Source organism: Aspergillus melleus (assembly GCF_016097325.1).
Source record: "Aspergillus melleus strain CBS 546.65 chromosome Unknown contig1, whole genome shotgun sequence".
NCBI classification, from domain to species: domain Eukaryota; kingdom Fungi; phylum Ascomycota; class Eurotiomycetes; order Eurotiales; family Aspergillaceae; genus Aspergillus; species Aspergillus melleus.
The window spans coordinates 2,035,466-2,048,181 of NW_025763370.1; the positions used below are offsets into that span (position 1 = coordinate 2,035,466).

General features: G+C 48.2%; 2 protein-coding genes across 2 annotated transcripts; one reads left to right on the forward strand and one right to left on the reverse strand.

Annotated features, from left to right (window-relative positions):
* Positions 1–428: 428 nt before the first annotated feature.
* LDX57_000724 (MYB DNA-binding domain protein) lies at positions 429–899 on the reverse strand (the record flags this gene model as incomplete). The annotated part of the gene is made up of 1 exon (XM_046082369.1): positions 429–899. One exon carries the CDS (start codon positions 897–899, stop codon positions 429–431), a length of 471 nt encoding a protein of 156 aa, XP_045938326.1.
* Positions 900–10,679: 9,780 nt separating this feature from the next.
* LDX57_000725 (uncharacterized protein) lies at positions 10,680–12,646 on the forward strand. Its single transcript, XM_046082370.1, has one exon. The coding sequence runs from the start codon at positions 11,608–11,610 to the stop codon at positions 12,589–12,591; it is 984 nt and encodes a 327-aa protein (XP_045938327.1). The 5' UTR covers positions 10,680–11,607; the 3' UTR covers positions 12,592–12,646.
* Positions 12,647–12,716: the final 70 nt, after the last annotated feature.

The following is a 12,716-nucleotide window of genomic DNA, read 5'->3' on the forward strand; positions in this document are numbered from 1 at the left end:
CGATAAGGTTCTCGCGGAGCAGGAAAAGGCGGCGGTGGTGCATATGCCGGAACGCCGGCGGTTAGCTCCTCGACGGATGGGAGCTGTGGAGGAGCAAGTGGACGCGATGCTGATCCCTTTCGTGGCCGAGATAGAGACGTGCTGGCTCTGCGAGGCCTCGGGGCGGGGGGATCAATCGCTGTACTCGACAACGAAAAGGGGACTACTCCGGCTCGGCGCGCCATTTCTTGTTCCCCCAGTTGCCAATGCATAGCTTCTGCGGCTCGCCATGGAATCGCCATTTCTTCTGCCACTTTGGACCACATTTCCGCCTTGAATCTACAAATGCCCGGGTGTGTCAGCAAAAAAAAAATCAAATCACTCTGGAAACCCTGTTCATCTGGTCTCTCTCTACCTCAGTGGATGGAAAGCAGCCTTTCCTGGGAGACCTACCTCTCATATAATCGCGCAAGTTTGTTCTTCTTATCCTCGTCCCACTCACTCCTGCGCTCCAGATAATTCTGATAGTGAAGACGGCAACTGATCGCACTTCGACCGGGAAGTCGTTTGCTGATATCCTCCCATTTCATACCACTTCCCCGTAATTCGATAATCAGTGCATCCTCTTCGGGCGACCATTTTGACTGTTTTTTGGCTGGGGATTCTGCCGTATGAGCTGGTTGTAGGCGCTTCGCCGGGATGGATACTGGGGCTTTGGCTGTAAGAGGCGTCACAGAAGGAACGGACGTCGGGGTCGTGATGGGGAGTGCCGGAATCATTGGAGGCTGCGGGATCGGATTGGGAGGGAAGTTGGATGCAGAGGTCACGGGGGTGGCGGCCTCCTCATCTTGGGGCTTCAGCAGCAGTGAGATATCCACTTTGGCGGAAGGCAGAATAGCTTGGTTTTGTAACGCAATCATATGCGCGATTCGCAGTCAGGACCTCTTCTTTTTTTTATGTCGTGGTTGTGTATCCGGATTGAACTCCCAAAACTGATACAACTGCCAGGCTCTGGCTAGAAATCCGAAATGCCAGCGTGCAGGATGGATGAACGCGCGTAAACAATGCTAGATTCAACGATCGTCTTTGAATAGGTATAATGATAATGATGATAATAAAAGCGACAACAGTAGCAGTGGTAAGAGTCAACTCAAAAAAATCTTTTGTATCGATCTTCGAATCCGTGAGTTAAAGGAGAGTATTGACCAACAGTGAAAGTCAATGACGAAACTCGCAATCCCACCGAGATGTATAGAGGGTGGGAGTGGGGATAGGCGGGAGTAATATCAATGGGTAGATATTAAGCAACGGCTCACTCGTTGGGGTCGACGAGGGGCGGGAAAGCAAGGATAAGAATAAGAAGAACAAACAAAAAGACTGGCGGCCAGAGAAGGTCGAAAGCGCCGACTAATGGATCTCCAGTGTGGGAGGCAAGAATAGATAACTGCAGATATCTCTCGTGATAAGAATAGAGGTATATCAAGTTGGATAAAATCTCGATGCAAAATCTAGACGAAATTCTAGTAACCAGGTAGACGAAAGATCAGAACTAATCAAATGAAAATCGTGAAGAAATTGGGAGGATAAAAGATCGAAAGAGAGAGGGAGGGAGGGAGAGGGCGAGAGAGAAGAGAGAGAGAGAAGAGAATAAAGTAGGAAAAGAGAGAAAGGAGGAAAGCCGAAACAGATGAAACAACCTGAGATGCATGAGAAGAGATCATCGGCAATGACAGCTGATCTAGCAGTGTTGGACAGCAAATTAGAAGCTCAGCAGTAATAATGCTCGCACCTTCTCCGTAGGAGGTATGGGGAGGGCGAAGAGGAGGCTAACCAGGAGGCGAGCTCGGGACCCAGTGGGTTCGAGAAGCCGTTGATATTGGGATGGGTTATTTTATTATTATTTCCATTTTACTTGTTATTATTAACCAGTTATTTAATTATTTTCCTTCATGATTATTTCATTCCTCCTACCCTATGATCCTGAGAAAGAGAAAGAGCTCCATGTCAAATGAATCCTCATTTTACTACTTTCGTTTATTTTGATTTTGAATTCAATTCTCTCTTCAACTTCCGTATAGACCATTTTCGATCCCCATTAGATTCTCTCGAAGTGGAATATGGATGGCAATCCTCATATAAATCGAGAGGCAGAGAGAGAGAGAGAGCTTTGTCTGTCCTTACGGACGGGGAGTCAGAACCAACGGTTGACTCTTACCCACCAGAAGCTAACCTACAGAAGGAAGTACTTCCTACCAGTTTAACGGGAAACAGAATAAAAATAATAATAATAAAGAATTATAATAATTATAATATTATTCCATTAGTATTAATAACCACAATACCGCGATGATTATCATGAAGGGTTCCACTTCCCGGGTGCTCTACGGAGTACTTTAATGCTAGAAGAATAACGGAGTACTGGCGGTCAAACCTCTTCGAACGTTCGAGCCCAACTTCTCGAGGGGTTCGTTGGCAAACCAGGAATTCTCTCGTCGCCGAAGCGTCAACGCTCTACCCGTTGGGCCTATTCTATCTACGATAGGGATCGACTCGGCCGCCCCAGGGCCGGAGAACGGAGTAGTTGTGGATGGTGTGTGTGTGCGTGGATGTGGGTATAAGTGTGTACTCTGTACAGCATCCAGTATAGCTGGTTTAGCTTGACAGGTAATCATAATCTCAGCCGCATGGTGACGCTGGGCATGACAGGGAGATTAAAATGATCCATTGTAGAATTTAGCTGGGTAGAACCTCTCGATTCGTTCGTCCATCTTACATGGTGCTGACTGCTGACGATAAAGCGAGGGGGGAGTTGCATATAACAGGAGGGGCACTACTCATCGGTGCCGGCCACCCCGGTATAGGTCCCGAAAGTTAGGGTGTTTAGCAGAACAATCAGCATTGCAAGGAAAACAGTTTTGAATTAGTTTCCATTTTCATTTTCATTTTCATTTTCATTTTCCGAATAAAAAAATTTTAAAAAATAAAAATCAAAAATCAAATGAAAGAAATAAATCACCAAGTGGTATAAGTCATGGTTCTCCCCTGTGGGGAACCGCATCATCCTGAACCGGGATATGAAATGGTCTTGAAAACTCCATGTTCCAACCAGAGCGTTAAAACGGGGAATAATGGGGAGGATGCGTAACGACGACGGCGTCAAGTCTTAGCGATGTCTAGAAAGGGCCTTAAATTTCATTCCCCTCCATCAGCCAACGCTAAATTATATTAAAATTGCCAACGGGAATGATCTTCTCATTGGCCAAGACAGACGAGGTTGAACTCCCCCCTCCCCATGTGCCAGATTTCAGGTTCTTCTATCCTTGTCACCTTAGCAGGGGGAGCCTGGTCTTTATTTTGATTATCCCTAAGATTAGCACGATCCGTCTTGTTGCGACTTCCCGCTCCCCCCAAGATGCCCTCTGACCTTCAGAGTCCAATTGCAGAATTGGGAATCCCAACGGCCGGGGGCGCGTCCGTCCAATTAGTCCCAAACTACCGCGATGGATCGGTCAACGGTGGACGAACCCCAATCCACGGACGGCAAGTATCGTCCTAGCCAAGATTGATATGCCACCCAATAGTAGCCTCTATTGCCTACTCCGTGGAGCATAACTCAGACACCACCTGGGTCCCAAGGGAAGGAGGGGGGTTCATTTTGGATTTTGGATCGTATTCTGATTTTCTCAGGGACCGTTCGTTCGCGTCGTCCACCCTTTCATTTTCTACAGATAACTTGATCGAGACAGAACATGATATGTACAGAGTAATGTATGTACCTAATAATTCAAATTCTGCCTAGACTTATCGAGCAGATCTTTGCAAAAACTACAGAGAGAGGACGAACCTAATGTATTCAGCATTTCACAGGATATACCAAGGTATAGCACATGTATATTCCTTCCCTCGCCTTTTTTTTCTTTCCTTTTTTCTCCTTTCAGTTTGGACAACAAGTTAAGTAACGGGAATGAAAATGAATAGTTTTTTTTTTTTTTTTTTTTTTTTTTTTTTTTTTTTTTTTTTTAAAAAAAAAAAAAAAGTAGAATGACAGTTCCAGTCTTTCATGCTCCATGCAGTGTGCCGTACTTTGGGTGCTGTCAATCAGGTCTCGGTAAGGCGCCGGGCGGTCCTCAACCGTGGATTGCGATGGGATGTGGATCAACTTACCGACCTACCGAGGCCGAGACCTTGAAATCGATGCGTGGGCTTCAATTCTCCTGGAAGGAGAGTGAAGAAGGATACTCCGTCGTCAGAAACTCAGAATCCTCCCGTACCTGATATCAAAATATTGTCCCTCATCAGAATGACATGCGAGCTTTAGAGATCTTTCTTGGATCCCGTGTCGAGTCAGCAAGAGCCCGTCGTATTCTTTGCATGCGTCATTATACAGGATCCACCGAGTTATCCATCCGACTTCCTACTGACGATGCTGTCACACCCTACTCCGTACTCAGTCCGAGATAGACCATGATGCCTGGAGGGATATCAACATCGATCTTCCTTGCACGAACCCTGTTTCTTTCAGCTCGGTCTGGTGTGATTTTGCTTTTATTTTCTGTTTCCATTTTTAATCTAATTTTTGACTTCCGAATTTCGACGTACACTACGACTCCGTATGTAGGGCACAAGTCACCGGTTCCCGGTTTCCGCGCAGCAATGAGTTTGGTTCCTTCCTTCTTCGTTCCCACTTCCCAGCAGTTCGCCTTCGTCTCCTTCCCAATTTAATTTGACGACGGTAGTTATTAATTATGGGGAAAGCCATTTAATTAATGATGAAGAGCGATTAATCAATCCACGATTTGTTGCACTACCGCGTACCCTACTGGCCTACAGCCGCACCCAAAACTGGTTCAACGGGTCGCGATCTCCGGGTCTCCATCTCTCAACAAATTAACCTCCGTTGATCTGTCGGTCTGGAACACAAAGAGGAAATTTGCTGGGTACCTTGCTCCGTATTCCGTAATTATCGTGAAATGAGTTTCCTCGTGAAATGTGAATTGATTACTAGAACCACGGAGGAAGGTGGAGAGAGGGAAGGTTGGAAACCCGTTCGCCAGCCTTGGGCCCTGGGAATCCGAATCCGGCCTTAGGCTACTGCCGACGGCGATTTGCCGCTCAAAGACGCGTCTTTCGCGTGCTTTGCGCTTGTCTTTGATTATGTTGTTTTATTTTATTTTCCTACGTTCATGAAGAAGGGGTGAACAAGATACTACGTACTGTGTACATCGTTTCAGGGACGAATAACCAAGGAAGAGGGGCTACTTGTGAATGACATATTATCTTTTGACGTCCTTCTCTCCCGTGGTTAGGATCGATATCATCGTCATCGTCATTGCCATCGTCATCATTATTATTGTTCTTCCATAGAAGGGAGGAGGGCGGGGAGGCGGAAGTGTCGTGTACGTGTACACTGTACGGAGGCAGAGAAGAGAAGAGAGTCCAAGAAGAAAAGAGGTTAAGCTGACCCGTACTTCGGCCGACACTATGGAAACAAGGCACCGATTCCTTTCTGTTCTGGGACTAGGGATCGGAAGATAAAAGACCGCTAGGCCCCGTAGGCACTAGGCGGTAGACTCTAGGCTTTCTAGGCTTGCGGAGTATGCTGGGCCTTGTCGAATAATGTCCCAGACTAAGAGGGAAGCCCTTTCGAACGACGGGGCCGCGGCAACAAGGGGTTTCCCGCCAACCCGATGCAAGATTACCTAGGGACTGGTGGGGCTAAAACGGTGGCTTGCCAGAATTGTTCCGACCGAAAGGCGGTGGACCCGGTCGGCCTTTTTCCCCTGCCAACGCCCCAATGACCGCCGCCCAGCGGGTGGGCCCCAATTTCCCTGATGGTTTATTCGAAGTGACCTGGCAAAACGCGCAGCCCGTCCGAGAGAGGCGGAGAGAGGCGCAGGCAAGAGACGAGAAACAGAGCGCAAACGAGGCTTGAATTAAGGTGCCAAGTCGTTGCCCGCTTTTTATTATTATTATTATCATTATCATCATTTTCGGGGGCCAGCGTCCTCTCGACGCTATCTTCGTTCGGTATTTATTTATTTTATATTAAACCCATTTCTTCTTGAGTCTTACCATCGTCGGCGGCGTTGGGTGTGACGCAGACGATCAATATATATGTCTCTATGTAGTAGTTTCTACGGAGTGGTATAAACTAGACACCATATACAATGTACATGTCGGAGTACTCCGTACCACTGCCCGTAGTAAGTCACCGCTCAATGACCGGACTGGATTGACTTCATCAATGGGTCAATAATAATTAATATATGGAGCAAGTCATCAAATCGTATGAAATACGGAGTACGGAGTAGTATGCGCTCATACCCAGCTTCCGTTGCCCTTCCAGTCTCTTACTTTCCCCGATTCTGCTAATCTATCTATTCCCCTCTTCATTACGAATCGATCCTGGAAGATGATTCTTTAATTGCGCGGGTTGACGGGGACAAACGAAGCCCTGGCTCATACAAGTCAGATGTAAATGGCGGTGGACATTGCCCTGCCGCGGGCCTAGAACATCCGCTCCCGCGGTGGGTTTGGCCTTGATCTCTGTCAAGTCTCAAGTGTCAGCTTGTCAACCCTCAGCAGTTCCAGGATTCAAGACTCAAGATTTAGGAAATCGAATTCCAGCTGCTGAGTTGCTTGCTGGCTTACAGTACGGCAATCCAAGGCCCGATTCACAACAACCCCATTATCATAGTCATCCTACATTACTCTCCGGGCCAAGGAAACTGGTGTTTTAATTTAATCTTATTTTCCATTCCGTTCTTTCTTTCTTTTTTATTTTGCTTCTTCCTTCCATTTCCCAGGACTCGGTGCAAAACATGTAGTTGACTTGCAGATTGTGGAGGAAGGCAGACGAGAAACAAAATGACCTGTCACATGGAGCAGGTCTTCCCATTTCGATGCTTACCGTCCGTCGTGCCCTCCTTACTTCCCCTCGTGTTCAATGCGCAACGAACCTCCCATGTATTAAGGGTCAGCATTACTCCAACAAGTGGACTTCCAGTACCTAAGGTAGTGCCTGGGTATGGAGCGTAGAGTTTATGCGGAAATACAAGGTTTGGCACTTTGGCTTCGGGTGCATCGACATTGGTGTCGCAAGTCGTGACTCGGGCGACCCATAATCTACCAACCAAGGCAATCAATTGTTATTACTTATTAGTTACCACTCGCATCGTATTGCGTAGATGGAGTGGGCAGAGAGGGGGAGTTCCCTTGGCACCACCTCGACGAGTCTACGGTGTACGCCGTACGGAGTAAATCGTGAATCACGCACGGGATTAAAGAGTCAATAGTGTTTGGAATCTAAACCATGAACCTAAGGTACAAGTCAGTCAATCAGTCAGTAAGAACTAAGAAGGTGGTTGATGCGTTGTTAGGCATCTTGGGCTGGAGAGAAGAGACCAGAGCAAAAGCCCCCCACCCAATGCGTTGCCCAAGACCTCCCAAGTAGCATACATTATTCTCAAGTTGTGTCGCTGTCACTTCTCGCTAAGAGTGTCGAGCCACTATTTTTATTATTTGTTTCTTATTGACTCGTCGGAGTTTCAAACGGTCTTGGGGTGGAATCGACAAGACGCCATTGGACTGGGGCCGGTGGGTCCAGACAGGGATTCCGGCGCTCTTTCTATTCCTGGCGCGCAATGATCGTCGCAGAAAATGTCCGACAACCTCAGAGGCTCAGAGTCTGAGAGTCAGAGAGTTAGAGAGCCCTTGTCCTTCCCCCCCCCCACCCACACCCTGGAAATTGGGTTCTTTATTTAATTTACTTTTTTTTTTTTTTTTTTTGTTTTTGCCCCGTCTAACTCTGACTTTCTGACCGTCTGGCAATTGCGGATGGTCTATTGACTGAACCCCCCTCTTCCCCTCTCGGTTGTGCAGGCGAGGGACATTCTCGAGCGGTGTCCACTACAGTATGTACTGAGTATGTGCAGGACCTACAGTCCTACACTGTAGGTACTTCAAACCTAACCTACTTCGTACCACCGAAGTTGACGGGTGCGATAACTTCGTCGGAGGGACCAGCTCGACGTCATGTGATTGGTCTACGACTTTGTACAATGATATACTCCGTACACCGTACCTATCGTCCTATCTGCTGCTAGGTCCATTGCCGATGCCATCTTGGAGCAGAAAATGTCACGGTCCACGGAGGAGCTCCCAATCAAACATGATGTCAACAAAGGTAAATCGGATGCACCGTTGCAATATCTTCCCAGATAGATAAGAGAAAGGAAAAGGCCAAAAAATAAGAAGAAAAAACAAAACAAAGAAGAGGAAAAGAAACCCGCCGATGATGTCCCTGGGAAATTTGAAACAGCTGGGATTGTCTTTGCGTGGCAAAGCTGAAAAGTGGCCCTGTGGCTATTGCGAAAACGGTCAACAATCAACATTCGAGGCTGCCCAACTTCGGGTGGGTCATCGGGTTAATTAGGGGTCTAGAAGCTTTCGGACGATTGTGTCGAAGAGTCGCCGGACAATATTCTATCCCTGCAGTTGTTGGATTGTTGTCCTCTACTGTATGTACAGAGGAGAACAGACAGATCGCCATCGCCATTTTACTCCGTAGATGCTCTACCGAGTCAATGAACTCGTCTATCATCTCGTACTTTGCAATAATGTGACAGCACTTCTCGAGAACTTGATGATCATTTGCCCCGGTCTTTCCTTTCAACCGTGAAACCGGCCTTTAGTGCTCTTTAGTCTGTATTCCGTAGTTACCGCCTAGGCTGTTAGTCTGCTCTTCTTTGTTCGGCAGAAGTTTCCCAGGATGAGAGGCTGGATCGCTCGCGATCGCCCTAAAATCGACCCGATTAGTCGTAATGGCATGAAGAAAAGGTAATCTCATGCCTTTAAATCTAATTTCTTATTTATTTATTTATTTATTATCTGTGTCGGTCACGAGAGATACGACACCGATCGTTCGTCAGTCTCGAGTCATGGTACCGAGATCGGGTATCAACCTGCAATCATCGTTCCTCTTGATGAACAACCCATTTCCATCTCGACTGCATATGGGCTGAGGTGATTTGAATGCATTGCATGAGAGGAGGTGTGTCCTGGGCCAACTGCACGGGACTGACTAGGGGGGGGTCTTCCTTTCTGACCTTTCTAGTTTCTAGCTTCTACACCGCCGCCAACTGCTCGCGGTGATCACTGATCATGACGACCGCCGGTCAATGCAGACCGGACCGGACCCTCATCCGCAGGTTCTCGACTGGGCGAGATCAGACCATTCGAACTGGCGATGGCTGGAACGTTCAAACAGTCCACCCAACTGGCCCTGGTAAGATTACTGAGGGGGCGGACGGGGAGCGAAAGGTCCCCACAATCTGACAAGATGAAACAAGAACTCGAGCTGTGGGGAAACGTCCGAGATGATTGGGCTATCGTCATCTATCAGTAGAACTTGGATTTATTGGGATAATCGCCGCGGACGCCCATGCGAACCATTATTATTGCCGGCCGATGTTCCCTGGCGTCCCATCCAAGGCAAAATCAAAAGCAAATCAAATCTCCGAGAGAAATTAGAAAGGCGCGATTCAGTACGAGTGACTACTGTACACAGTAAATAGTGTGCGCGCGCGGGGAGGGTGCCTTGCGGGTCTAGACTCTAGAAAACCCCCAATCCGCCCCTCCATGCCGGATAGATCGATGACAATCAAAGAACCCGGCACGCATAATAAGTTGATAACTTAGTCCCTGACACGCTAAATGGGGCCCTCCAATCATTAGCTCAAAACTTCCCGTGTTCAGGACAACCTACGGGGTAAGGCGTGCGTCCTCAGCAATTACCTGATTAAGTACTCCGTAGTTCGGTCATTCATTTGGGAGAGGGCAGAAGGGCTTGGGGCCAATCTATCCCAGGTGCCCCATGACAGAAGAGGCGAAGAAGGTGAAAGACCAGGTAGCTCAGAGAGAGAGAAAGAAAACAAAGATCATAGACCCGTGTGGCTCGTAGTGTCCCTTGCTCTCCCATCAGTGCCCTTGAAGGCACAAGCTGGACGCATATGTGTATCTAAAGTGATATGGCTTTTGTATCTATGCAACCTGCTGGCTAAGGCTGCTTCTCTTGCCTTCCTCCCAGCGTGCTGCCCTAAAAGCTGTGCGAGCACGGAACACAATTCCCAGAAAGTCTTCGCCATGGCTCCTACCTCTTTCACATATCAGATCTGGAGCTCTAATGGAAGTCCATCCATATGAACACTTTGAACAATGATCTATTCCATTGTGCTCGATGACAAACACTCGCATAGGAGTCTATCAAAGCTCACCATAAAGCTCCCCACCACTTCAATAAAGAGCACCAGTCTACATGCTCTCTTCATCAAAATGCAAGTGTACAATTGTCTTTGTCCATCGGAGTGACCTTTGTTCACGAACGCTTCCTGTTTCCAATTCACAGTCAAGGGATTGTTTGTCGAAAAGAATGACGGACCCAGTAACAAAGGCACCAGATAGAAAGAAAGAGATCAACTAAAAGGAACATGCAAAAGCATCAAAAGATATCCCGGCCTGTACAAACATTACAATGGTCTCAAACATAAATAGCTGGCTATTTCCGATGAGCAAGATGCACTTTGAAGTCATCAACAGTCTGACTACTTTTGTCAATCGTCAATATCAACCAATCTCTGTTCTGCAGACCTGCCAAGTTTATAAGGGCTATTTGAGAACTAAACGGAAAGATAATACCTATGGACTCTTCAAATAACCAAGAGGGCCAGGGGAACAGAACCAGCAGGGTAAGTGCCCCATGTTTTGAATATTCAGCTCGGTCTTCCACCTGTTGACGTTCTTTTGTTCTTCTCTCTAGCAAGTACCTCCCACTTGGACTGCGGACTATCATGGACTTACTCTTTTGAAAGGGTTCGCAAACCCCGGAGTCTTATGCTACCGGAACTCTGCCCTGTGTCTTGTCCTACACTCGCCTGTTTTGATCAATTGGATGGCACCACACTACTGGGAACAGAATTGCAGGAAAGGGAAGCAATGTATTGTATGCCTATTGTACCGTCTCGTGGTGTCGTTCTGGAAAGGAGACAGCGAGGGCGAGGATAAGGACGCCGTCCTGAAGCGACTCTGGACCCAGATAGAGAAACGTCAATGGTTTGAAGAGAGAAAGCGAGTAGAACAGCAGGATGTACGGGATTTTCTTGAATGGATATTCGTTCAGATGAACCGCGATGTTGACGGAATGGAGTGAGTGATCTGACGTTCCCTGCTTGTCACCACTCACTAAGCAAAGCGGCGGCTAACTTTGTTGCTCTTCTTGAAAATGACATAAGGCTATTTGATCTGATCGAGCTTCTCAAGATAACGGTCACTCGGAGTTTCAAGTGCAAGGCATGTGGCGAGGTAAGGTCGCAGCCGGATCTGGCATGGTTTTGTTCGACCCCACCGGTTACAGATTCGAAAGAGGCAGCGCCCATTGAAATCGGGGATTATCTCAGGAGTTGCTACTCAGAGACTCCAGCCGTTAATCTTGATTGTGAGCAGTGCAAGTGCAAGACCAAGCATGATCTGTCTGATGCTGTCACCGACGTTCCCGAGATTTTGCTCATTTGTCTGAACAGAAAGGGCATTGGCGAGAGCAAATCATTCTGGAACGTAGGCCTCCGTGACCAGATGGCTCTCCCTGAGTCCTGGCGCCGAGGCCTCGCTGGTAAGGATGATATCGACTACGAACTGTACACAATTATATTCCACGACGGCCCCTCCATCAAAAGCGGCCATTATACGGCCGCAGTTCGAGCGCCCAACGGGCAGTGGATGTTGATGGACGACGACGCCGAAGCGCAACCTATGCAGTCCCTGGAGACACTGATGAACATGGGCAGTGGCGACGAGAAGCACACCGCCACAGCTTACCTGTTAGCTTATCGACGCCTGCCCCTTGGGGGTGAGTCTGCGCCTGCTGAGGACCAGGCTGCGGCTGTCGGGGACAACTCAAAGCAAGAGCAAGTGCAAGGCGACGACACATCCGGACCTTCCGAGGAAGTCTCAGATCAAACGCAAGCCATTCCGCTCGAGGAGCCGTCGCCCACCGATCCGGCCGTCGATCCGGCCGTGCTGGTTCCTGATTCAGAGATCGCTCCCAGTTCTCCCAAGTCTCCCAGCCCCGTCGGCTCCCGAACGTCGCGTCCGAGCTCGCCAGTACGACCTGGAGTGACGATGGATGGAACCATCACTCTCGACGGCCGGGAAGTTGAATGGACGATTCAGCAGCAACTGCCCATGCCCTCCGACGCCGGCCCCCTGATTAAGCTGAAACCCCGAGCCAAAGTCCAGCGTGCTAACATCCGGCTCACCCTCACTTCAGGGGAGGAGGTTCTGGAAGGAGAAGTCACCATCTCGCTGAAGCCCGCGGCGTCGAACGCCCAGACACAGAAACCGGCCAAGACTCCCAAAACTATGAACACCAAGGCAAAGAAGACAGCCAAAACGGCAGGCCAGAAGAAGAAAAAGGCGACGGCATCCGGCAAGCAAGCCAAGCCTGAGGGTGTCAAGAAGGGGACTAAAGCAGGCAGCGCCGGAAAGTCGAACATCAAGACTAAGACTACTACTAAGGCTACCAAGAAGCCAAGCAAGAAAGCTAAGAAAACCCGCTAGGCGAGATTTTAAGCAATTTGGGGATTTTCTTATGTCGAGTTGGTTTTTACATTTCTCTTGTATTTTAGCGAAACATAACGAGTCAATAATCAATAGAATGAAATAGAGCACTATGTGTACAAACA